This window comes from Medicago truncatula, chromosome 8 (genome assembly GCF_003473485.1).
Source record: "Medicago truncatula cultivar Jemalong A17 chromosome 8, MtrunA17r5.0-ANR, whole genome shotgun sequence".
NCBI lineage: Eukaryota > Viridiplantae > Streptophyta > Magnoliopsida > Fabales > Fabaceae > Medicago > Medicago truncatula.
Window position 1 is genome coordinate 23361320 of NC_053049.1, and position 26534 is coordinate 23387853.

Sequence of the window (26534 nt, forward strand, 5' to 3'; positions counted from 1 at the left end):
GTACACTCAATAATATATATTGGCGGCATGTGAAGAAACAGAATGAGTTGCATGTGAACAAAGCTATTTTGATTGGAATTACATTTCTAAAACAACATACTCATCCATTTTTTCTTCACTTCTTCCAAAATAACAAAAGGGTTCTTATATCACATTCTTCATCAAATCAAATCAACAACAAACACAAAAATAATGAGTTTCTTCTTTTTCTCTCTATTTTCTCTCCTTTTGCTCTTTCCTCTTTCTTTTGTTTCATTTACTCTAGGAGCCACTTTACAAGAAGATGAAGGTACATATGATATTATGACACATAACAATGAATTTTACCCACTTTTCATGTTCTAATATTTTGTGTATTTATTTCAGTGGAAGCTCTGAAAGACATAGGTAAAACACTTGGGAAAAAGGATTGGGACTTCAGTGTAGATCCATGTAGTGGAAGGAATAACTGGATATCTTCAACTCAATTACATGGTTCTGAAAATGCTGTTACTTGCAATTGCTCTTTTCAAAATAACACTCTCTGCCATGTTGTTAGCGTGTACGCATACTCTTCTTCTTTCATTTACTTTTTTTTTTTTTTAATGTTTCTTGCTGTCTACAATAGTACTAGAGATAGATAGTTTACAATAATGCTAGAGAGAGAGATAGATGATAGTTGATAATTTAATATTGAAACTAACCAAATTGTCAACACTAGACCACATGCAATGCAAAGAATGGTTTTGGTAAGTCTATGGGCGAAATCCCAACTTGGTATCAACCTAATTGAAACTCTCATTCTCTACCTCCTACTACATATATATTATTAAAAAAGAAAAAATATATATACAAGAAGGGAGACCAGGCCAAAACCCTAAAAAAGAAATACATAAAAAGAAAAGAAACAAGACAAATCAATAGGGAGTGAAAGGAACTTCAGCTGAGACACTTTGAGCTAATAAATTTTGCACTAAATTCATTTCCTTCTGTAGAACTGGATCCACCAGGTCATTAGAACCAACAGTAATATTCTGAATATCTGGCACAAAGTATGTAGCCAACGTGAGAACCAGTTGGACACCATGGGCAGTATGCACTAAGTTTTTGTGTCATGTAATGATGATTGTTGCCTAACTAGCACATCAGAGATGTTATGTAAAAACATATGAAATGTAGTCTGAGATATTTCAATATGTTGTGGGGTTGTATCAATAGAAATAAAAGAAAATATTTGCGCATCAATATGGTCTATTGGCTGCTAATGCTGAGTAACCGGTAGCTTAACGCTATCTATGTGTCTGTTTGCTAACTCAACTCCATGGTCTGCGTGCACCTCCTGCTGTCAGGGGTGAAGCAGTGGCTTGTGTCAAAGCCTCAAAAGCTTTAGATGAGCCAATGCTGAAAAAGAAAAGAAACGAGAAATCAATAGGGAGTGAAAGGAACTTCAGCTGAGACACTTTGAGCTAATAAATTTTGCACTAAATTCATTTCCTTCTGTAGAACTGTATCCATCGGGTCATCAGGACCAGTAGTAGTATTCTGAATATCTAGCACAAAGTTTCTAGCAAAAGTGAGAACCGGCTGAACACCATGGGTAGTATGCACTAAGGTCATGCCATGTAATGGTGATTGTTGCCTAACTAGCTCATCAGAGACGTTATGTCAAGTCATATGAAACGTAGTCTGAGACTTTTCAATATGTTGTGGGACTGTATCAATAGAAATAAATACATGCGCATCAATATGGTCTGATGACTGCTAATGCTGAGTAACAGGTAGCTTAACGCTATATGTGTGTATGTTTGCAACCTTAGCTCCATGGTCTGCGTGCACCTCCTGCTGACATGGGGAGAAAGAGCGGCTCGTATCGAAGCCTCAAAATCTTTAGAGGAGCCAATGCCAGAGGGATTATCCTTTGCTTTCCATCCTTGCGTGGACTGCTACTGTGAAAGTTCAGTTTTTTCCCTTTATTAATTGGAAGAACCTTCTCTTCTTTGTCTGATTTTTTCGGATGTAACCACCAGCAAGATGTTATATTATGTCCAATACTTTTACAGTGAGTGCAAAAGTCAGGCAGCCCCTCATATTCAATTGCCACCGGAAATGCATAACCTTCCCGTTCCACCATAACTTCTTAAAAAAGGTTCTCGGAAAGGTCTAAGTCCATCAAAACTTTGGCATAATGACCAAACAATCTGTTCTTAGTAACATTATCAATTAACAATGGAGTTCTGATAGCCCCTGCTATTTCATACAAGGTTCTCTCCATCCAATATTCCTGTGGCAATTCCCACAGCCTTATCCAAACTTGAGTATGTGTTTGCCGTTGAGTATGTGCTTTAAAATCTTTTGTCCATTCAAATAGACGCATCACACCCGACTTCAAATTGACCGTGCCTAATGCCCATACCGCTCGCAAGTCTTCATGGTTGGCAAAAGAGAACTTATAATACCCACGCCCAACGAAAGCATATGTCGATGTCCCGCTGTCTTCCACAATTTCTGCCGCTTTGCAACAATATCCTTGGAGGAGTATGGCTTATCCCCTTTGTTCAGTACTATTCTGCCATGAAGGTTAACCTTAAAAGCATATGACCCTTGCACAAATGTCTCATGTGTAATCTTAATCGAAAGAGTGTCTCCTTGAATTGAAGGTATTTGAAGTGGTTCAGTGAATTGTACCTGAGATACTTTCAAAAAAAATTGGAGTCATTCGGTCCTTAATATTTACATTTATTGAAAAAGAGAAAAACTAACTTGTGCTCTTAAGACACAAGTTAATAAATTAAATAGGATAATGCTAACCATTGCCTTTGGGGCTTTGGATAAGGGGATAAAAATAGAAATATAATATTGAAAAATGGTGAAAAGTGATAGATTTAACTTTTTAAAAGTCAAAATGTTGTTGAAGCCAATGCAAACATGCACCAATAAAAAATTACTATATTTAATTGGGTCTTGCTAACCATTGTCTTAAGGAAGTCAAAAGTAGCATGTTTGCATTGGCTTCAACAACATTTTGACTTTTAAAAAGTTAAATCTATCACTTTTAACCATTTTTCAATGTTATATTTCTATTTTTATCCCCTTATCCAAAGCCTCAAAGGCAATGGTTAGCATTCTCCTGTTTAATTTATTAACTTGTGTCTTAAGAGCACAAGTTAGTTTTTCCCTTTTTCAATAAATGTAAATATTAATTATGGACCGAATGACTCCAATTTTTTTTTGTTTAAGTAGAATGACTCCAATTGTTGTAAACTAAAAAGTTCATAAATAGGTCCACATTTAGAAAATATATAAAAAATTGAAAAAAAAGTAAGAATCACATTACTTTCAAATGGTGTGACCAACATTCAACTTCCTTTTCTATTTTATTCGTGGCTCTCGTTAGTTGTTGAAGAAAGATAGTCATTATATATTTGCCGGTAGCTAATAGGTACCCATGTTTTTTCCCTCCAATATGAGTTCTTAAGGTTGAGTTATTGTTAAGTAAATGACTCTTATTGAAGATGTTCTAAGGTAGAGAAATAGAAATATATTAATAGAAGTAGTCCCTAAACTATTTTTAGTCCATCAACATTATCTTGAATATAATTCTCTCTTTTATTTTTAAAATAAATGAGACTATTTTAAAGGATTAATAGTAGGTTATGAACTACTTAATAGATTTCTATAGTTTAGTGACTATGTTGGTGAGAGTGATCGTTTAGGGACAAAATTGATGATTTATTCATTAAATCACATGTCATCATTAGGCAACATTGCAATGCTAATTTCTCTTGATTATCTCCGGTTAAATGCGGATGTATGCATGTATACAACTTTTTTACACTTAATATACATATTCTTTTTAAAGTTTGGCTTAAATGCTTATTTGATCCTTTAAATATTTATTTGGTATCGCTTTGGTCCCATAAGTAATAAAAAGTCTGTTTGGGTCCCTTAACTTTATTTAAAGTATCGGTTTGGTCCTTTCTATTAATTTAATTCAAAAAAACGTTAAGTTTAGGGACCAAACTAATACTAATTAAATAAGTTAAGGAACCAAACTAATACTAATTAAATAAGTTAAGGGACCAAAATTTAACATTTTTTTGAATTAAATTAACAGAAGGGACCAAACCGTTACTTTAAATAAAGTTAAGGGACCAAAACAAACCTTTTATTACTTAAAGGACCAAAACGATACCAAATAAATACTTAAGGAACCAAAAGGGCATTTTATCCTTAAAGTTTTCACTTCTAACAACACTAATTATTGGTTTAATGGCTTTACAGTGTTATAAAAGCACAAAACCTTTCAGGTACTCTTCCACCTGACCTAGTGAGGTTGCCTTTTCTCCAAGAAATGTATGTTACACTCAATGAACTTACAGTCTCACTATTAAATTATATCATTTTTATTAACTTTTATAATATTGATTATTTTTTATTTTTGTTTGATACAGCGACCTAACCCTCAACTATCTTAACGGTACGATTCCCAAACAATGGGCCACATTAAAACTTGTAAACGTGTAAGATATCTTTCTCTTATGGGTTTCATTTTAAATTTATGAACCAGTTTTTCATTTATTCATTCATGTTTTCTAATGGTTATTTATCTTGTACAAAATTCATGAAACATGTAACATTGTACAATATTGTTTCTTTTGGTTAAGTTCCTTCTACGGAAATCGTCTATCCGGTCCAATTCCAAAGGAGTTTGGAAACATTACCACTCTCAAAAGCTTGTAAGTATTTTGTTTGAGAATTTGTCCCATTTCAATTATTTGTTGTAATATGTTGAGCAACTTTATTTTAAATGAACAGGGTATTGGAGTTCAATCAATTATCCGGGAATCTTCCCCCAGAACTTGGGAGTCTTTCCCAGATTGAAAGACTGTAAGACTTTCATATGATTTTTGTTAAGAGACACTGATATAGTGATCTTTAATAGCATTGAATATATTTGATGCATGTTATTTGCCTCTTTGGTGTTCTTGTAGGCTTCTTTCTTCCAATAACTTTACCGGATTGTTACCTGCAACATTTGCTAAGCTCACTGCATTGAAGCAATTGTAAGTATCTTACTTTCGTTAATGCTGAATTGCATTGATAAGCATCGACACTTCAGGTTTAAAGTGTGTTCGAGTATGGGACATGTATCGGTAGTTGACACTCATAAATTATTACCGATGATATTACAGATGCATTGTTATTTATTCCAAGTTGATATTTACTTCTAATTGTTTCTTAATGCAGTCGAATTGGTGACAGTCAATTCTCTGGAGCAATACCTAACTTTATACAAAGTTGGATAAATCTTGAGATGCTGTATGATTCTTTTTCTCCGCTACTACAAAAATTATTTGCTTCAGGTTGCATTAGTATTGTCATTTATTTGAAGAAAATTTTCCTTCCTAAATGTTTTCACAGCACAATCCGAGGGAGTGGTTTGAGTGGGCCAATTCCTTCTGGAATTTCACTTTTGAAGAACCTCACTGACTTGTAAGTATGATACGCGAGTACGCACATACTACATAAAGACATATTTTAAAGCTTTCTTTATCATCATGATTAACAATACTTAAAATGTGATACCTAGGACTATTACTGATTTAAATGGATCTGATTCACCTTTTCCACAAGTTCAAAACATGTCAAATCTGTCAAAATTGTAAGTTAACTAATCTCGTCATATTTATTACTCTTATCACTCATTTAATGAGGCATTGTTTTAGGGTGATTTACATGAAACAAAAATTAAGGAGAAATTCCTGCAATATATTTATATATGGTCTTATTGTTTCCAGAGTATTGAGAAATTGCAATATCAGTGGAGCATTGCCCGAATATCTTGGAAAGTTAACTAATCTGAAAGTGATGTAAGTATAGTTATACTTCTTTTCATTTTCTTTGATTGATGAAATGATAACTTTCAAATTTTCCTATAGGCTTTGCAAACACATTTAAGAACTTTTATTCTGTATCCTTGCTTTTTATACTCGTTGATTTGATGAAGGACCGTGACATCATTGACATGCTTCGTTTCTCACCACATAATAGAGAACTATATTTTATGTTAAATTTTTATTAACTCTTTCTCTGAAGAACATATTCTTAATATTCTTTTCAGTGACCTCGGCGACAACAAATTAAGTGGACAAATCCCCATGAGCTTCGATGGTCTACAGAACATGTATTTGCTGTAAGAATTTTTCTACAGGTTCTGCATTGATTCTATTTCATTTAGAAAGGGTCAAATTGGGCTGCTTATCCTAGAGACATATCACTTTCATATGCCAACTACTCTAATACGTTTGTTTGGATGATAGAAATTGGTACCAAACATAGAATTATAAAGGAAATAAATGACTTTTGTTGAACAATTCGATAGTCTTGCTCTCTCCCTTCCAAGAATTCAAGAGCTCGGTTTCTCCCAATCAATATCCAATCACAAAATAAAATGGCCATTGGCATTGATTTTTCAAAATCTGTCTAATAGAATAACTTTCTGCCTAATATCAGAGTTCAAATCTTGGATTGGCTTTTATGCTAATTATGTACCTTGATTTTACCATTTGGAATTCGATGTACATCCTGCATTTGATTTTCTTATATGTTCTTCTTAAGCATCTGTCAGTGAATCACGTTACTTCTTCTCTGAACCAGATGTAAAATCTGTCCCTATTAAAGCATTATACATTTGATTTTAAAAATATAGATGCAAAATATTAAAGTCCAACTACAAATACAGTTAAGCATTGGAAATATTTTCATTCATTTATTTTGGTGAAAAGACTAATACAGAAATTGGTGTCGCCAAAACCAAAGTCAACAAGAACCATTTTGGGACTGTCCAAATTATTTGAGATAGTGTTTACTAGCATATCTTCTAATCTTGTTCAACCATTATTTGAATTTTATATATTAACTTTTTGATGTTGATTTTACTAGATTTTTATCTGGGAATCAGTTGTCTGGATCGCTGCCAGACTGGATAGCTAAGCCAGACTTTGTGTAAGAAGTTTCTTATGCTACTTGATTAAATATGAAATTTCTTGTTTTTTGTCATGTAAGAACTGTAGCTTTAGCTTCATGTTTGTGCACTCATTCTCTCATCTTTTTCCGGAAGTTAGCATATTGTACTCTTTTCATTGGAAAAAGTTAATGCCAATCATGTTTGTACTATAAAAACATACAAGTGAGACAATAAAAAAGTATCGGTTGAGCCTATCATATTTATGCAGAGACCTGTCATAAAACAACTTCACCTCAGAATCTGAATCAAATTCTAAAATATTTATGCAGAGACCTGTCATATAACAACTTCACTATAACAAACTTTGAGCAGCAGACTTGTCAACAAGGAACTGTGTAAGAGTCCTAGGATATGTAGTTTCTCACTTTTAGTTTACTTCTTTGTTTTCTTGGTTTATACTTTGAGCAACTTGAGCCTCAGCCAATTTTCATATGCCACAGGAACTTGTTTGCATCTTCTTTGAAGGGAAACAGATTGTAAGTTTTTCTTCTCATACTAATTACTAATTTAGTTCTATAGTTTACAGTGCTAACTTGTTCTCCCCTTCCATTTTTAATCTTCTCAGAGGAAATATTTCATGTATGGAAAACTATCAATGTCCTAAAAGTAAGTTTACTTTTCATGGATTTCCTATATAGCATTATTTGAACTGGTTAGTTTTTAATGTATTTATATATATTTCTCATGTTTGAGTTACAAGAGAAAATAAAATTTGTCTTTTGATTACTAATTCATAACACTGATTGATTCGTATTTCTGCTTTTCCAAGCTTGGTATTCTCTCTATATAAATTGTGGTGGAAAGAGCATAACAGTTGATGGAAATAAAACATATGATGATGATTCAAATGAGATGGGACCAGCAAGGTATCGTCAAATTGGAGAAAACTGGGCACTTATAACTGCTGGTCACTTCTTTGATAGTGGACGCCCTGACTACTACACGTGGTCTAATACAACAAAGCTCGCTGTGGACAACGATGATCCTAAACTGTACATGGATGCACGTGTTTCTCCGAATTCTCTAACTTATTATGGTTTCTGCCTTGGAAACGGAAATTATATCGTGAAGCTCCATTTTGCAGAAATAATGTTCAGTGATGATAAAACATATAGCAGCATTGGAAGGCGTGTATTTGACATCTATATCCAGGTTCATGTTTTTTCATTTTACCACATAATACCAACCAATTTTTCTTAAATTCATTCAATTCAATACTTTACATTTGAAGGATTTATACATGGCAGAGAAAGTTGGTGTCAAAGGATTTTGATATTGTGAAAGAGGCTGGCGGTGTTGGTAAGGCTGTCATTGAAACTTTTACTGCTAGTGTGACTAGTAATGCATTGGAGATTCGCTTATATTGGGCTGGGAAAGGAACAACTACTATCCCATTTGGATCAGTATATGGTCCTCTAATATCAGCTATATCAGTAAATTCTGGTTAGTTGTATTTGTCTGAGATTTACTGTTCTATTCGATCCCCTGTTTTGTGCACTAAAAATCTAATGCACATAATAATCTTGCAGATTTTACGCCCCCATCAGAAAATAGTAGAAGCATACCTGCCGGGGGTGTTGCTGCCATTGTGGCTGCAGCAATTGTTATCATCTTGATAATCAGCATAATGTGGTGGAAGGGCTGTTTAAGACTCAAATGTTTCGGGTCAAGAGGTAATCACTGAGAAATTACTTCAATAACCATGAATACCATTCTTTTGAATAAAATTCAGGACATCTTGCGACAATAATGGGATTTAGCATGTGAGGGATATGAATTGATTTTATCACTATTTGATCTGTATCGAACTATTTTCCCTTTCTTTCTGCGTAAGCACTACTAACTATCCTTCTAGCAAGTAATAGGACTTAGACAATGAACTTGGTGATATCATTTGTTTCTAAAAGTTCTAGTTTTCCTAATATAAGATATCTTTGATACTGTTTACTTTTATTGCCAGAGCGAAAGGGTCTTGCTTCACAAACTGGCTTGTTCACCTTACGGCAACTTAAAGCAGCAACAAACAACTTTGATGAATCCTTCAAGATTGGAGAAGGAGGATTTGGTCCAGTTTACAAGGTATATTCACAATTTGATATTATTGTTTTATCACCATGTGTTATGACCTAAATAACAAGTTGTAATTGGGCTAAACATGATTTGTATATTGTTTCTTTAAATGCAGGGTGTTCTATTTGATGGCCCCATAGTAGCGATTAAGCAGCTATCTTCTAAATCAACACAAGGATCTCGTGAATTTATTAATGAGATTGGGATGATTTCTACTTTACAACACCCCAATCTTGTTAAGCTCTATGGCTTCTGTATGGAAGATGATCAGTTGTTGTTGATATATGAATACATGGAAAACAATAGTCTTGCTCATGCTCTATTTGGTAATTAATTATATCTGTAATAATTTACAATCTTGAACATTTAATATATTATTCATAAATGAATGCCACTGCTGTCTAATTTCTAACAGCCAAAAAAGAAGACCTAGAAAATCATCAATTGAGATTGGATTGGAAAACAAGGAAGAGGATTTGCATTGGTATTGCTAAAGGTTTAGCTTACCTTCATGGAGAGTCGAAAATAAAGATCATTCATAGGGACATCAAGGCCACTAATGTGTTGCTAGATAAAGATCTCAACCCCAAGATATCGGATTTCGGTCTGGCTAAGCTAAATGAAGACGACAAAACCCATATGAACACAAGAATAGCCGGCACTTAGTGAGTTTCCATACCTGATACTATCTTGTTATGACCTTTATTGAGTTTTCATGCTTTCAAGAAGCAAAAGAGTCGATGTTAAATATAACATCATTTACTTTTTATTGATATAAAAACAATTTCTTTTGATAGTATAAGAAACAATTAAATATGATATATAACAGCTTTATTTGATTTGTTATCATGTCACAGTGGGTACATGGCTCCTGAGTATGCTATGCATGGTTACTTGACAGACAAGGCAGATGTTTATAGTTTTGGAATTGTTATATTGGAAATTGTAAGCGGAAACAACAACACCGTTAGCCATCCTCAGGAGGAATGCTTCTCTCTTCTTGATTGGGTAACTTACGTTCTTATGCTCTTCTCGGTTTATGCTCATCTTTATAAATCCCTCACCCCATGCCACCATACCATTGAATGGAGAGGGTTTTTAAACGTTCAACATGCCAGTTATGAAAACTGCAATAATGTCTAAAATTTAAGAGACATCGTTCAATTTCTAGCTTTTGTTAAGCTATGGTGTTTAGCAAGGTAAATGTGATCAAGTCTTTGTTTGAAAAATATCAAGGCTAGTGAACCTATAGTGAACTAAATCATCATCATTAATCCAAAGAATTGTAGGGGCAGCGAATTTGGGCCTCCGAAAACCTTTCTCTCTCTTTTTTTTTATTTTATTAAATCACTTGAAATAAAACTGCCATGTAAAACTAGTCATTTTAGTCGATCAATTGTTAAGAGTCCCACATCGAGTACATAAAAGTGTTTGTTGTGGTACTTAAGTTACGAGGCTCCCCCACCTAATGGACTTGTCTTTTGGGTTGGGCTCTCCTCATGGGTTTAAGTCCTAATAATTGGTGCTCTCGTTGAAATTTGGACCACGGAAAGGGCTACCTATAGGCTGGATTAAGGTGTTCCACCAAATATACTGATAGGTGAGTGAAGCCGCCAAAAAGGCGAGGGCTAGGTCATTTTAACATAACATTAAATTTAGAGATAAAACTGTAAAAATTATATCGATGATTCATTGATACATTATAGTTTTTTTAATTATTTGTCTAGTGCTTTATTAAAACACCTTGTATATTTAATATTATGTTATTGTGAATGACTGGGTTATCAGATCTTTATTTGAAACTTAGAATTATACATTTAACAGGCGCGCCTCTTGAAGGAAAAGGATAATCTAATGGAGCTTGTTGATCGGAGGTTGGGCGAAGACTTCAAGAAAGAGGAGGTAACGATGATGATCAACGTTGCTCTTTTATGCACCAGTTTTTCTCCTTCGCTCAGGCCTTCCATGTCTTCAGTTGTAAGCATGCTTGAAGGAAAAACAAATGTTCAAGAAGTGGTGGCAGAATCAACTGAGGTATTGGATGATAAGAAATATAAGGTGATGCAACAATACTACAAATATAGAGGAGAAAATAGCACAAGTGAGGCCGGAAGCCAAAGCATCGCAACAGATGAATCAAATACCTTTATATATGATACAGATTCTTCATACTTGGAACCAAGAAATTAGGAAAACTATAGAACTTGCATTAATTGAGTTATGACACGTTTCTCTTGATTATGTAACATTCTTTTGGAGGGAAAGGGTGTTAAATTGCACATGGCACATCGGTATTGAAAGTTGAACTTGTGACCACAATTTACACTTTAGTTGTGCCAATTTCGTAAATAACGAAGTTAAGTATTATTTATTTATTTATTGTGTATACCGTCTGATTGAAACCTCTAGTGGTTGGTGGTCTAACCTCTTCGATTCTTTGATGTTTCGGATCCGTTGAGATCTGTTGATATCAAGGCGTCATGTCTGCCTCCATTATGGTACTGACTTTTTATCGTTTCAATCTCTATCGTTGTTCGGGCTGTTGATGCTTGAAATGGATCTAATGCCTGCTGATTTCTTCAGGTAGTTGTCGGTTTGTAGATTTTAATACCCCATTGCGGATTGATCATACGCTAGATTAAACCCTAACTGTTCTCTGTAGATGTTCAATCTTCATCTTCTTTTTTTCGTAACTTGGTTTTACGCCTATACACGAGTTCGCTGGGTTTGTTGGGTTGTGCCCGTGAAAGGTGACTATTTGTTAGGATAAATTAGGGTTGATCCACTTGGTCTTATTTTTCAAGTTGTATTCCTCGTCTGGGTTGTACCTGAGTCAGGTCTAATGCCCCAAATCTCTGTATCTCTTTCTTTTTATTTAATATTGAAATTCTTGTTCTCATAAGACAAATGTTCTACACAACACAAGAGATTTGGTATCCTAGTTTGGTGCAACGTCACCTACATCTGGGGGGCATCCACCTAAGAAAGGAAATCCACTCTTCATAGTATCAGTTCCTAAAAATGAGAAACCCCTCTCACTTTATCTCAACCACTATACCCGTGATTGACTCAATCACAGTCACAGTAAATTGGAGAACAACTCTAATACACAAACCAATACTTGTAAGATGCACTAGAGTGGTATACAAAATACAATTCAATGATGACGCATGGTATACAAAATAAAACAAAAGGACTTAAAACACGAAACCCTAATGACTCAATTCTTCAATGCTTGATTTCGTGAGTAAAAGCCAGGTCATAGTCTCCTTATATAGCCATTGTTCTACATGGTCTTTTTCTTCAATGGGCAAAACAATTCAGCTATCCATAATTATATTTTCAACAACAATCTTTTAGAAGCACAAAATATATTTGTTCCAAATCTATTTTGAAAATAACTTCAAGCACACGGCAATTTAAACCGATAGAGGAATACTTCTAGAACCACATGCTTCTTGGAACACAAGTAATACGACAGAAACTTATGGAACATGCACGAGAAACGTTACTCCAAAGAATATGAAATACGGTACACCACTCTATGTAAAGATGTTTTACTACATGCTTAGAACATCTGGTACCAGATCTTGCCATAATATATTATTTTAACAAAATGACGCCAACACAACAATAAAAAATACAACAAATATATTTTTTTCTCCTGTCTATAAAAATGAATAGTTTTCTTAAATAATTAAATTTTTGAAAATTATTTAAAAAAAGGTTAAATATGTTTATACTCCTTACATTTTTGGCCCCTTTGAAAAATAGTCCCTACATTTTATTAAATGTTTTTAAAATCCTCACATTTTATCTCCGTTATCAAAATTGATCCCTGCTGTTAATTCTCTAATGAAATGCTGATGTGGCAGTTAGTGGATCCAAATTATTTTAAGGTTAAATATGTTTTTGGTCCCTACATTTTGCGTGGCTTTGAAAAATAGTCCTTACATTTCAATAAATGTTTTTAAAATCCCTAAAATAATAAGGACTATTCTTCAAAGTTATGCAAAATGTAGGGACCAAAAATATATTTAACCCTAAAATAATTGGGATCCACTAACTGCCACATCAACATTTCGTTAGAGAATTAACAGGAAAGAATAATTTTGATAACGGAGATAAAATATGAAGATTTTAAAAAAATTTAATGAAAATTTAAAGACTAAAAACATATTTATCCCTTTCAAAAAATTCCAATATTTAATATAATAATTTGTTTTATGCAGCAAAAAAATTTACTCAATAAGTTTTTATAAAAAAAATGTACTCAATAAATTTTTTAAAAACAATTCAAGATTTATATTTTAAATATAAAATCAAGAGATATGCACTTTGAGTGTAATGTTATTTTACACCGACGTCTAATCACAACTTTTAAATTTCTCAGAGCATACTATACACATTTAAAAAAAAAAAAAAACTGAAAAAAGTAATTTTACATTGACGACAAATATTTTTAATCTCTTAAATATTTCATTCAAATGTCATAACTTCAAATAAAGTTAAAAATTTCATAGAAAAGAGATTACATTTTATGTTTATTTCTTTTTAAGAAAAGATTATTTTATGCATAGAAACAATATATAAAGAACTTTTCAATTTATCTTGTTTTTAAGCATTTAGGGTAAGGCCCTATAATTCATAGTTTGGTTAAAAGGTAAGTAAAATCTAATAATAAATTGTTTTATTTAGGAAGTTGTCCTGAACAATTTGTCTTTGGTTAAAGAATTTTCCTATTCAAACTCATTAATCTCTTCCGTCAAATTGTTTGGTTAAAGAATTTTTCAATTCAAGATACCTTTGATATTTTTATATATTCATTGTTATTTATAATTATATAAGTTGTTCAAAAAAACTCTAATTCTAATATTTGATAAAAAAAAATAAAAATAAGAAGACTATTACTTTTCCCACCCTATAGGATTCTCGCGCGCCCTGCGTTTTTTCCAAAAATGCCCTTGAGGTTTTCGAATTTCATAATCCGGAATCTTGTTTACTATTTCGAATTTTATAATCCGGACAATTCTTATGTATAATCAACCATCAGAATCTCTCACATTTCAGCAGTTTTGAGTTTTACTTTTAAAAAGAACAAAAAAATTAAGTAAAAAAATGCTAAAAACCTGTCAAATAAAATCATAGAAATATAAAAATACCATCAAAAAATTCTAAAAATCAAATAAAACTAGTGCAAATTTTTTCAGATTTTTCTGAGAATATGAATAATTAAAAATGGGTCATGGTCCTTGAATTTTTCTGATTTTTTTGGAGAAGTTTCAGAGCAATCTGATCAAGTAGCCGGAAAACCCGATTTTTGACTAAGAACATGTAACAATGACCCAAAACAAAAGGATAAGAGTTATGAAGATTAATATTGTCCCTAAAATGGCTATACATGTTACAAATATGTTTAGGATTTGTACTGATACGGATTATATAATCCGAACTATTTTACCTTAAAAAATGGTGTTTAGGGAGTTTTCGGATTATGTAATCCGGAAACATATGTAACGCGCCTTATTTTTTAAAGTTTCCGGATTACAAAATCCGGAAAAATCCGTAACTCCATTTTTCACCCTATAACAAAGGAAAACACCATTCCGGATTATGAAATCTGGAAACCTCAAGGGCATTTTTGAAAAAAACACAGGGCGCACGAGAATCCTATAGGTGGGAAAAGTAATACTCTAATAATTGTGCTAGGAAGAAGTATATATTCAAAGATAAATTAATAAATCTCCTAAAAAAAATGTATATCCCTTAATCTACTTTAGTAATCACACATGAGTCAAAAAAATGTATATCCCTTGTATTTGTGTGTTTGTTTATCATCTCTCTTAAGAAAGAAGAGTAACATGTGTCATAACTCAATTAATGCAAGTTATATAGTTTTCCTAATTTCTTGGTTCTTAGTAGAATCTGTATAATATATAAAGGCATGCGATTCATCTGATGCAATGCTTTGGCTTCCAGCCTCACTTGTACTATTTTCTCCTTTATGTTTGTAGTATTGTTGCATCACCTTATATTTCTTATCATCCAATACCTCACTTGATTCTGCCACCACTTCTTGAACATTTGTTTTTCCTTCAAACATGCTTACAACTGAAGACATGGAGGGCCTGAGCGATGGAGAAAAACTGGTACATAAAAGAGCAACGTTGATCATCATCATTACCTCCTCTTTCTTGAAGTCTTCGCCCAACCTCCGATCAACAAGCTGCATTAGATTATCTTTTTCCTTCAAGAGGCGTGCCTGTTAATGAAGAATTCTAAGTTTCAAGTAATGGTCTGATAACCCAGTCATTCACAATATTTTTTTTGGTTACTCCAGTCATTCACAATATGATATTAAATATACAAGGTGTTTTAATAAGCACGAGACAAGTAATCACAAAAACTACGATGTTATCAATGAATCACCGATATAAGTTTTTACAATTTTACCTCTAAATTTAATTTTATGTTAAAATGATCCATAAAATTGAAAATCAGTTATTGCATTAGATATTTAGGGACTAAATTGATTGACTAAAATGACTATTTTTACATGGGAATTTCAGTTTCAAGTGGCATTTAATAAAAAAAAGGTTTTCGGAGGAATGCACTGCCCCTACAATTTTATGGACTAATGATGATTCAATTCACTAGATGTTCACAAAAGCTAGAAATTGAATGATGTCAATACAATTTTAGACATTATTGCAGTTTTCGTAGCTAGCATGTTGATTGTTTAGAAAACCTGTCCGTTCAATGGTGTCGAAAGATGAAAGTAAAGCGTGTTGAAGTTATCGGATTCTAGATAAGGAAGGAGGGGAGAAAAACAATAGAAACTTAAAATTGTGATGATGTTTTGGTTCTAAAAGACTAAGTGCTAAACCCTTATACTATTACTAGACTTTTAAATTTTTAACACTTATACAACGGGAAAACTAATACTGATAATTGCTAAACATCTTTTTTTGGGGTGGTTAGTTGGGAATCTTCTGTCAGTAACAGTGATTAATCTCTATTGGGAAACCTTGAGGCACAAATGGTGTATAGTACCCTTCAAACCAAGTTTTATCATTAACACGAGTCCGGTTTCAAACTTCTAAACACTTGCTTAAGAAGCTCAAGTCTTTACCACTCAACTAACCTAACTTGGTTAATTACTGGCGAGTGGTAAGGTGGTATAGTGGTATAGGGTGAGGGATTTAGAAATTGAGAGGTATAAATCTTGGTTCGGTCCCTGCCAACTAACTTTCTGACGATTAATAACAATTAACTAGCTTTGACTGTTCAAAATAAAAACTGGTTAATTCTTAGACTCCTAAGGTCAATTAAATAAGAAAATATATCATCAAAAAATAAAGAAATATTCCAAACAATGTTAAGAGAACATAATGAAGTATTATGAGATATTTTCCACTTTCTAGACACACAACCATGCTAGATATTCTCAAGGACAAAAAGATGAGCATGAATCGAGAAGAGCATAAGAACATAAGTTACCCAATCAAGAAGAGAGAAGCATTCCTCCTGAGGATGGCTAACGGTGTTGTTGTTTCCGCTTACAATTTCCAATATAACAATTCCAAAACTATAAACATCTGCTTTGTCTGTCAAATAACCATGCATAGCATACTCAGGAGCCATGTATCCACTGTGACATGAAAACAAATCAAATAAAGCTGTTATATATCATATTTAATTGTTTCTTATACTATCAAAAGAAATTGTTTTTATATCAATAAAAAGTAAATGATGTTATATTTAACATCGACTCTTTTGCTTCTTGAAAGCATGAAAACTCAATAAAGGTCATAACAAGATAGTATCAGGTATGGGAACTCACTAAGTGCCGGCTATTCTTGTGTTCATGTGGGTTTTGTCGTCTTCATTTAGCTTAGCCAGACCGAAATCCGATATCTTGGGGTTGAGATCTTTATCTAGCAACACATTAGTGGCCTTGATGTCCCTATGAATGATCTTTATTTTCGATTCTCCATGAAGGTAAGCTAAACCTTTAGCAATACCAATGCAAATCCTCTTCCTTGTTTTCCAATCCAATCTCAATTGACGATTTTCTAGGTCTTCTTTTTTGGCTGTTAGAAATTAGACAGCAGTGCCATTCATTTATGAATATATATTAAATGTTCAAGATTGTAAATTATTACAGATATAAGTAATTACCAAATAGAGCATGAGCAAGGCTATTGTTTTCCATGTATTCATATATCAACAACAACTGATCATCTTCCATACAGAAGCCATAGAGCTTAACAAGATTGGGGTGTTGTAAAGTAGAAATCATGCCAATCTCATTAATAAATTCACGAGATCCTTGTGTTGATTTAGAAGATAGCTGCTTAATCGCTACTATGGGGCCATCAAATAGAACACCCTGCATTTAAAGAAACAATATACAAATCATGTTTAGCCCAATTACAACTTATTGTTTAGGTCATAACACATGGTGATAAAACAATAATATCAAATTGTGAATATACCTTGTAAACTGGACCAAATCCTCCTTCTCCAATCTTGAAGGATTCATCAAAGTTGTTTGTTGCTGCTTTAAGTTGCCGTAAGGTGAACAAGCCAGTTTGTGAAGCAAGACCCTTTCGCTCTGGCAATAAAAGTAAACAGTATCAAAGATATCTTATATTAGGAAAACTAGAACTTTTAGAAACAAATGATATCACCAAGTTCATTGTCTAAGTCCTATTACTTGCTAGAAGGATAGTTAGCAGTGCTTACGCAGAAAGAAAGGGAAAATAGTTCGATACAGATCAAATAGTGATAAAATTAATTCATATCCCTCACATGCTAAATCCCATTACTGTCGCAAGATGTCCTGAATTTTATTCAAAAGAATGGTATTCGTGGTTATTGAAGTAATTTCTCAGTGATTACCTCTTGACCCGAAACATTTCAGTCTTAAACAGCCCTTCCACCACATTATGCCGATTATCAAGATGATAGCAATTGCTGCTGCCACAATGGCAGCAACACCCCCGGCAGGTATGCTTCTACTATTTTCGGATGGGGGCGTAAAATCTGCAAGATTAATATGTGCATTAGATTTTTAGTGCACAAAACAGGGGATCGAATAGAACAGGAAATCTCAGACAAATACAACTAACCAGAATTTACTGATATAGCTGATATAAGAGGACCATATACTGATCCAAATGGGATAGTAGTTGTTCCTTTCCCAGCCCAATATAAGCGAATCTCCAATGCATTACTAGTCACACTAGCAGTAAAAGTTTCAATGACAGCCTTACCAACACCACCAGCCTCTTTCACAATATCAAAATCCTTTGACACCAACTTTCTCTGCCATGTATAAATCCTTCAAATGTAAAGTATTGAATTGAATGAATTTAAGAAAAATTGGTTAGTATTATGTGGTAAAATGAAAAAACATGAACCTGGATGTAGATGTCAAATACACGCCTTCCAATGCTGCTATATGTTTTATCATCACTGAACATTATTTCTGCAAAATGGAGCTTCACAGTATAATTTCCGTTTCCAAGGCAGAAACCATAATAAGTTAGAGAATTCGGAGAAACGTGTGCATCCATGTACAGTTTAGGATCATCGTTGTCCACAGCGAGCTTTGTTGTATTAGACCATGTGTAGTAGTCAGGGCGTCCACTATCAAAGAAGTGACCAGCAGTTATAAGTGCCCAGTTTGGTCCAATTTGACGATACCTTGATGGTCCCATCTCATTTGAATCATCATCATAGGTTTTATTTCCATCAACTGTTGTGCCCTTTCCACCACAATTTATATAGAGAGAATACCAAGCTTGGAAAAGCAGAAATAGGAATCAACCAGTATTATAAATTAGTACTCAAACGACAAAATTTAATTTCTCTTGTAACTAAAACATGAGAAATATATACAAGTATATTAAAAAGTAACCAGTTCAAATAATGCTATATAGGAAATCCATGAAAAGTAAACTTACTTTTAGGACATTGATAGTTTTCCATACATGAAATATTTCCTCTGAGAAGATTAAAAATGGAAGGGGAGAACAAGTTAGCATTGTAAACTATAGAACTAAATAGGTAATTAGTTATCATGAGAAGAAAAACTTACAAGCTGTTTCCCTTCAAAGAAGATGCAAACAAGTTCCTGTGACACATGGAAATTGGCTGACGCTCAAGTTGCTTCATAAAAGTATAAACCAAGAAAACAGAGAAGTAAACTAAAAGTGAGAAACTACATATGACGGGATTCTTACACACTTCCTTGTTGACAAGTCTGCAGCTCAAAGTTTGTTATAGTGAAGTTGTTATATGACAGGTCTCTGCGTAAATATTTTAGAATATGATTCAGAATCTGATATGAAGACGCAACGGATAAACTTATCGGCAAAAATATCATTAGCACTGAATCATACTTTTAGCAACAAAAAAAAAACATGGGGCATATATTCTTCTATTTGGAATATGAAATACTTTTGTATTGTCTCACACTTTTATGTTTTTATAGTACAAACATGATTGGCGTTAACTTTTTCCAATGAAAAAAGTACAATATCCTAACTTCCTGAAAAAGATGAGAGAATGAATGCACACACATGAAGCTAAAGCTACAGTTCTTACATAACAAAAAACAAGAAATTTCACATTTAATCAAGTAGCGTAAGAAACGTCTTACACATAGTCTGGTTTAGCTATCCAGTCTGGCAGCGATCCAGACAACTGATTCCCAGATAAAAATCTAGTAAAATCAACATCAAAAGGTTAATAAATAGAATTCAAATTATGGTTGAACAAAATTAGCAGAAAGACCAGTAAACACCATCTAAAATAATTTCTACAGTCTCCAAATGGTTCTTGTTGACTTTGGTTTTGGCGACATCAATGTTGTTTTAGTCTACTCACCAAAAAAAAAATGAAAGAAAATATTTCCATTTCCAGTGTTCAACATGAAATACTCCCCAATTCTTAACTGTATTTGTATCTGGGCTTCCCTATTTTGCATCTACATTTTTAAAATCAAATGCAGGATGCTTTAAGAGGGACGTATTTTGCATCTGGTTCAGATAAGAAGGAACATGATTCACTGACAGATGCTTTAAGAGGAACATATAAGAAAATCGAATTCCAACTGGTAAAATCAAGGATTTGAACTCCGATATTAGGCAGGAAGTTATGCTATTAGACAGATTTTGAAAAATCAATAGGCATTTTATTTTGGGACTGGATATTGATTGGGAGAGACCGAGCTCTCGAATTCTTAGAAGGGAGAGAGAAAGACTCTTGAATTGTTCGACAAAAGTCATTTATTTCCTTTACAATTCTATGTTTGGTAACGCAATTTCTATCATCCAAACAAACGTATTAGTAGTTGGCATATCAAAATGATATATCTCCAGGATAAGCAGCCCAATTTGATCCTTTTTAAAAATAAGAATCAACACCCAGTTACTAAGAAAAACTAAATTATATCTACAATTTCAAGTAATCATAGCAGAACCTGTAGAAAAATTCTTACAGCAAATACATGTTCTGTAGACCATCAAAGCTCACGGGGATTTGTCCACTTAATTTGTTGTTGCTGAGGTCACTGAAAATTGAAAATAATATTAACAATATTAATAAAAATTTAACATATAATTTAGTTCCCTATTATGTGGTGAAGAAAAGAAGCATGTCAATGATGTCCCAGTCCTTCATCAAATCAACGAGTATAAAAAGCCTATAGGAAATGGAAAGAAGCATAACTATACTTACATCACTTCCAGATTAGTTAACTTTCCAAGATATTCGGGCAATGCTCCACTGATATTGCAACTTCTCAATACTCTGCGAGCCAACAAGACCATACATAAATATTTTGCGAAATTTCTCCTCTATTTTTGTTTTATGATAAGACATCGCAATATAATTTATGTAAATCACCCTAAAACAAAGCCTCGTTGAGGGTATATTAAATGAGTGATAAGAGTAATAAATATGACGAGAGTAGTTAACTTACAATTTTGACAGGTTTGACATGTTTTGAAGTTGTGGAAAAGGTGAATCAGATCCATTCAAGTCAGTAATAGTCCTAGGTATCACATTTTAAGTATAGTTAATCACAATGAAAAAGAAAGCTTTAAAATATTTCTTTATGTAGTGTGTCATACTTACAAGTCAGTGAGGTTCTTCAAAAGTGAAATTCCAGAAGGAATTGGCCCACTCAAACCACTCCCTTGGATTGTGCTGTGAAAACATTTAGGAGGGAAAATTTTCTTGAAATAAATGACAATACTAATGCAACTTAAAGCAACTAAATTTTGTAGTAAAGGAGAAAAAGAATCACACAGCATCTCAAGATTTATCCAGCTCTGAATAAAGTTGGGTATTGCTCCAGAGAATCCACTGTCACCAATCCGACTGCATTAAGAAACAATTAGAAGTAAATATCAACTTGGAATAAATAACAATGCAGCTGTAATTCACAAAGACAAATGCGAACACCAAACACGAAACCGACACACACATAGGCACCGGTAATAATTTGAGAAAGCAACAGTGGTGTAACGTAACCACAAGTGTAAGTGTCTTATGAGTGTCAAATACTGATACATGTCCCATACCCGAACAAACTTTAAACATGAAGTGTCAATGCTACATATCAATGCAATTCAGTATTAACGAAAGTAAGAAATTTACAATTGCTTCAATGCAGTGAGCTTAGCAAATGTTGCAGGTAACACTCCGGTGAAGTTATTGGAAGAAAGAAGCCTACAAGAACACCAAAGAGGCAAATAACATGCATCAAATATATTCAATGCTATTAAAGATCACTATATCAGTGTCTCTTAACAAAAATCATATGAAAGGCTTACAGTCCTTCAATCTGGGAAAGACTCCCAAGTTCTGGGGGAAGATTCCCGGATAATTGATTGAACTCCAATACCCTGTTCATTTAAAATAAAGTTGCTCAACATATTACAACAAATAATTGAAATGGGAAAATTCTCAAACAAAATACTTACAAGTTTTTGAGAGTGGTGATGTTTCCAAACTCCTTTGGAATTGGACCAGATAGACGATTTCCGTAGAAGGAACTTAACCAAAAGAAACAATATTGTACAATGTTTCATGTTTCATGAGTTTTGTACAAGATAAATAACCATTAGAAAACATGCATAAATATGAAAATTGGTTCATGAAATTTAAAATGAAACCCATAAGAGAGAAAGATATGTATGTATTACATGTTTACAAGTTTTAATGTGGCCCATTCTTTTGGAATTGTACCATTAAGATAGTTGAGGGTTAGGTCACTGTATCAACCAAAAATAAAAAGTAATCAATACACTAATAAAAGTTAATAAAAATGATGTAATTTAATAGTGAGACTGTAAGTTTGTTGAGTGTAACATACATTTCTTGGAGAAAAGGCAACCTCACTAGGTCAGGTGGAAGAGTACCTGAAAGGTTTTGTGCTTTTAGAACACTGTAAGGCCATTAAACCATTAATATATGCTGTTAGAAGTGAAAACTTTAAAAACAATGAGTTTAATTGATATGCATATTAAGTGTAAAAAAGTTTTATACAAGCATACATTCGCATTTAACCACAGAGATAATTAAAGAGATATATTAGAAATTAGCATAGCAATGATGCCAATAAAAGAGTGTGTTGAAAATATGAGTTAAAGAGTATGGTAGCAATATTCGATGTATGAAAAAATAAGTCGTGTTTATAAAAAGAGAAATGATATTTGTACAATCATTTTTGAACAACTTTTGGAATAACATTGTCATCTTTTTTTTTTTTTTTTGGGACAAAAACAATAGAGAGAATGAGAGAGTAAGAACACAATGATATTATGAAAGAGGGATTTATCCCAACAATTGTTCCAAAATAGTTGTACAAATATTAGTTTTCTTATATTGGTTTTAGAAGGCTTTTTGAGTTGCCAGATAATAAATTGGCAATGGTGGTTGATATGTTTGCTTTGGGGTGGGGGGTTATGGCGAGACATGAAAATGGCGAAGAAGGTTGCGTGCAAGGAGGAGTTGGGGAGGGAGTGTGTGAATCGATTAACACATGTTGTTTTGCACGTTGAGACCGTGGACCATTGGGTGTGGAACCTTGATCCTACTCAACGGTTCGCAGTCAAAAGTGCTTATAATTACTTGAAAGCAGTTAGTCAATATTTTTATATGGCGTCTATTTCTGAATCGGATTCCGACTAAGGACAATTTGCTTAGGCGGAATATTTTGGCTAATGTTGACACTTTTTGTTCGGTCAATTGTGGTTTTATAGAAGATTGTGATCATCTTTTTTTTTTTCAATGTGATTTATATGGTCGTGTTTGGCCTATGATTGTTAGTTAGGATTTTCATCGGCTCATCATGTTGTGTGCAAGTGTGAGTTATATGTCTCACATCAGATAAAAAAGTGGAGGTTGAACACTTTATTTGTCCCATTGCCTTAAGGTTTTGGGTAAGAATGTGGTGTCTCTCTCACTTGTGTGGTTGCTCTGGCCTAGATATGGGTGGTCCCTCTGGCTCCCCTCGTGACCCAACATATCATGGTTATTTAAAATATCATCTTTAGTTTGGTGGATTAGGGGGTTTTCCAAAAATTCCTGTCAAACTTTTAGCATTATTTGGATTTCTATGCTTTTTGTAATATGGAAGAAGAGAAGCGAGAGAATTTTCACTCATAAGGAAGCTCTTCTTCAATCTTTAACCGAAAAGGTTAAAGTCCAGACATTTTGGTGGTTGAAATCTAGTTATCCTTTGTTTGAGTTTGATTACCTGACGTGGATGCTTATCTTTTGTTGTGTTTAGAAATGATATTTATACATCCATTTTATGACAATTTTTGTACAACCTTCTCTCTCATACTTACATTATCTTCTTATTCTCTCTCTTCCTTTTTCTCTCTCTATTGTTTTTGACCAATAAGAAGAGAGAAAAGGTAGGTTGTCACAAAAGTTGTCACCAGAAGGTTGTTCAAATATCATTACTCATTTCTTAATTCTTTGCATTTTGCTTTTTTTTGTGTAGCTTTGTATGTAATGTAAACATCTTGGATAGTTAAGTTCCTCTTATACATCTTGTGCTAGAGGGGTTTTGTTGGTTTATTAATATATTTTTCTTAGCCTTTTGAAAAAATTGAAATTCTTCATCTATCTTAAGAAAAATCTCTACCCACTCTTCGCCCATAGATTTACCAAAACCATTGGTTCCATTGTATGTGGTCTAGTGTTGAAAATTTGGTTAGTTTGAAGAGTCATTTTAGTTTGCACAACCACCAAGTTGGACCACTTTTTTCTACCATCAGATTATATGATCCACAAAATCTTATCATTGTCTGTATACACAAAATCCAACCCATTTAAATATTCAAACTATCTACAATCATCTATCTATCTATCTCAACCCACTTGGGTTGGCCTAGTGGTATTGACTTGGGACCTGGGAGTGTGCTCCTCCCTCAAAGTCTCAGGATCGATTATCTCTGGTACCAATTTGGATGGGCTAATTTAGCTTCTTAAAAACAAATCTATCTATCTATCTCTACTCTCATTATTGTAGACAACAGAACACATTAAAAAAGAGTAAATGAAAGAAGAAGAGTATGCGTACACGCTAACAACATGGCAGAGAGTGTTATTTTGAAAAGAGCAATTGCAAGTAACAGCATTTTCAGAACCATGTAATTGAGTTGAAGATATCCAGTTATTCCTTCCACTACATGGATCTACACTGAAGTCCCAATCCTTTTTCCCAAGTGTTTTACCTATGTCTTTCAGAGCTTCCACTGAAATAAATACACAAAATATTAGAACAACAACAACATGCAAAATGGGTAAAATTCATTGTTATTATGTACCTTCATCTTCTTGTAAAGTGGCTCCTAGAGTAAATGAAACAAAACAAAGAGAAAAGAGCAAAAGGAGAGAAAATAGAGAGAAAAAGAAGAAACTCATTATTTTTGTGTTTGTTGTTGATTTGATTTGATGATGAATGTGATATAAGAACCCTTTTGTTATTTTGGAAGAAGTGAAGAAAAAATGGATGAGTGTTTTGTTTTAGAAATGCAAATTTCCAATCAAAATAGCTTTGTTCACATGCCAATATATATTATTGAGTGTGCAACTCACCTGATTGGTAATTTTTACCAAGACTTATCAACTTCGCGCTAGAGTCGTCAATGACCTTGCAAGGTAAAGTAATAATAATATATTTTTAGTCAAATATTTGAAAGGCAATTTCTTTTTTTTTTTTTTTTTTCTTTTTTTGTCTGTAGATAGACGAAATGGCAAAGCTATTATAAACTCACACACATAAGTGGAGGTACCGGGGTTCGAACCCCGATCATAGCATCCGGCCTAACAATTTCGACATTTTATCGATTGAGCTAGGACTTATGGATTGAAAGGCAATTTCTACTAAAGTATAGTCAATACTTTTGACACAAATTATTTGAAAATTAAGACAATTCAATTCAATTATTTGAATTGTTTATGATTATAAATTATAAATTTAAAAAATAAATAATTACCTCATTCAAACATTTTTAAATTCAGACAGTGATTTGGAGAGGGAGATGGGATAGGACTTTAAAGCATAGAAGAATATGGAAAAATAGTGAAATCCTTTAAAAATCTAAATGAGTGTTTTTTATAGATAATGATAAAAAAAAATTGACAAAAATAAACTATATTCATTCATTCAAATTGATAGATTGCATCGATATAATATAAATTTAACGCCTTTAAAACAAAAAAATGATGAATCAGCGGAAAACTCACAATATCCATGTTAATAGTATAAAATAACAGAGTACATATGCATACAAATATGATTATATTCAAGTATTCGGAATATCCATGTTTCTAAATTTGCAACGTTGACGATGTCAAAATCATTAATTGAATCTGCATTTGCTCAAAGTTAATTTTTCAACCAGAATCAAATAAACATCACACTAAAACGGGAAATAAAAAACGCACTACACAAAGATGGAAAATCAAAGCAAACAGATTCGTGCAAAGATGTCAAAATCACAAAAACAAAAAATAAGATTAATAATAAGTGAAAATCACTTATTTAACTAAGAAAGAAACAAAAACAATTCGAATAGATCAAGAAGAAAAAAATAGTGACGGCTAAGGATTGATAAAGATAAATAAATACTAAAGATTATTATATTTTAACAATATAAATTAAATTTGAAGAATTTATACAATCCCTCAAAAATCTTCATTCAATATAATTTGAGATACTTTATAGTAGAAAAAAAAAAAACCCAAAAGTCGGAAACATGTTGTCTCTTGCTATCTCTCATGTTTTCCATCTTGCGTTAATCTCAACCGTTAATGTTGCTGACCACGTGTGAATTCATTTCATTTTGGACATCTGGATTGCTTTCTTTGGACAAAGACATAAAATAGATGGCAAGAGTTTCCATATCATAATTCATTTGATAAA

At 33.1% G+C, this 26534-nt stretch overlaps 2 protein-coding genes across 5 annotated transcripts; one reads left to right on the top strand and one right to left on the bottom strand.

Moving 5' to 3' along the window:
• Window positions 1–39: 39 nt before the first annotated feature.
• On the top strand, window positions 40–11462 carry LOC25501263 (probable leucine-rich repeat receptor-like serine/threonine-protein kinase At3g14840). Of its 2 annotated transcripts, none has more exons than XM_039828670.1 (24): window positions 40–289; window positions 367–541; window positions 4261–4332; window positions 4431–4499; window positions 4644–4715; window positions 4795–4866; window positions 4971–5042; window positions 5227–5298; window positions 5401–5472; window positions 5570–5641; window positions 5778–5849; window positions 6101–6172; window positions 6922–6984; window positions 7276–7341; window positions 7447–7482; window positions 7572–7612; window positions 7776–8158; window positions 8254–8449; window positions 8536–8679; window positions 8967–9085; window positions 9192–9402; window positions 9492–9741; window positions 9934–10084; window positions 10901–11462. In XM_039828670.1, exons 1-24 carry the CDS (start codon window positions 193–195, stop codon window positions 11264–11266), a joined length of 3015 nt encoding a protein of 1004 aa, XP_039684604.1. In that variant the 5' UTR covers window positions 40–192; the 3' UTR covers window positions 11267–11462. The 2 variants fall into 2 exon arrangements, with proteins under 2 accessions (XP_039684604.1, XP_039684605.1); XM_039828671.1 differs by having other exon boundaries at window positions 41–289; window positions 4287–4332.
• Window positions 11463–14796: 3334 nt separating this feature from the next.
• Window positions 14797–25224, bottom strand: LOC25501262 (probable leucine-rich repeat receptor-like serine/threonine-protein kinase At3g14840). Of its 3 annotated transcripts, none has more exons than XM_039828894.1 (24): window positions 25205–25224; window positions 24687–24861; window positions 22467–22512; window positions 22297–22365; window positions 22075–22146; window positions 21925–21996; window positions 21749–21820; window positions 21398–21469; window positions 21224–21295; window positions 21069–21140; window positions 20825–20896; window positions 20586–20657; window positions 19746–19808; window positions 19327–19392; window positions 19182–19217; window positions 19048–19088; window positions 18502–18884; window positions 18211–18406; window positions 17981–18124; window positions 17575–17693; window positions 17258–17468; window positions 16920–17169; window positions 16577–16727; window positions 14797–15338 (listed from the first exon to the last, which is right to left on the bottom strand). In XM_039828894.1, the coding sequence occupies exons 2-24, from the start codon at window positions 24754–24756 to the stop codon at window positions 14964–14966; spliced, it is 2796 nt and encodes a 931-aa protein (XP_039684828.1). In that variant the 5' UTR covers window positions 24757–24861; window positions 25205–25224; the 3' UTR covers window positions 14797–14963. The 3 variants fall into 3 exon arrangements, with proteins under 3 accessions (XP_039684828.1, XP_039684826.1, XP_039684827.1); XM_039828892.1 differs by lacking the exon at window positions 25205–25224 and adding an exon at window positions 24934–25165 and having other exon boundaries at window positions 22467–22538; XM_039828893.1 differs by lacking the exon at window positions 25205–25224 and adding an exon at window positions 24934–25153.
• Window positions 25225–26534: the final 1310 nt, after the last annotated feature.

What these genes read in the sequence shown, in the direction of transcription:
- LOC25501263 (XM_039828670.1), top strand. Translation starts at nt 193, where the DNA reads ATGAGTTTCTTCTTTTTCTCTCTATTTTCTCTCCTTTTGCTCTTTCCT. An exon ending in ATTACCACTCTCAAAAGCTT is followed by an intron (nt 4,716 to 4,794) that starts GTAAGTATTTTG and finishes TTAAATGAACAG; the next exon opens with GGTATTGGAGTTCAATCAAT. An exon ending in AAACTATCAATGTCCTAAAA is followed by an intron (nt 7,613 to 7,775) that starts GTAAGTTTACTT and finishes TGCTTTTCCAAG; the next exon opens with CTTGGTATTCTCTCTATATA.
- LOC25501262 (XM_039828892.1), bottom strand. Translation starts at nt 25,030, where the DNA reads ATGAGTTTCTTCTTTTTCTCTCTATTTTCTCTCCTTTTGCTCTTTTCT. An exon ending in CTTTCCCAGATTGAAGGACT is followed by an intron (nt 21,821 to 21,924) that starts GTAAGCCTTTCA and finishes GTGTTCTTGTAG; the next exon opens with GCTTCTTTCTTCCAATAACT. An exon ending in TATTTGACATCTACATCCAG is followed by an intron (nt 18,407 to 18,501) that starts GTTCATGTTTTT and finishes TATACATGGCAG; the next exon opens with AGAAAGTTGGTGTCAAAGGA.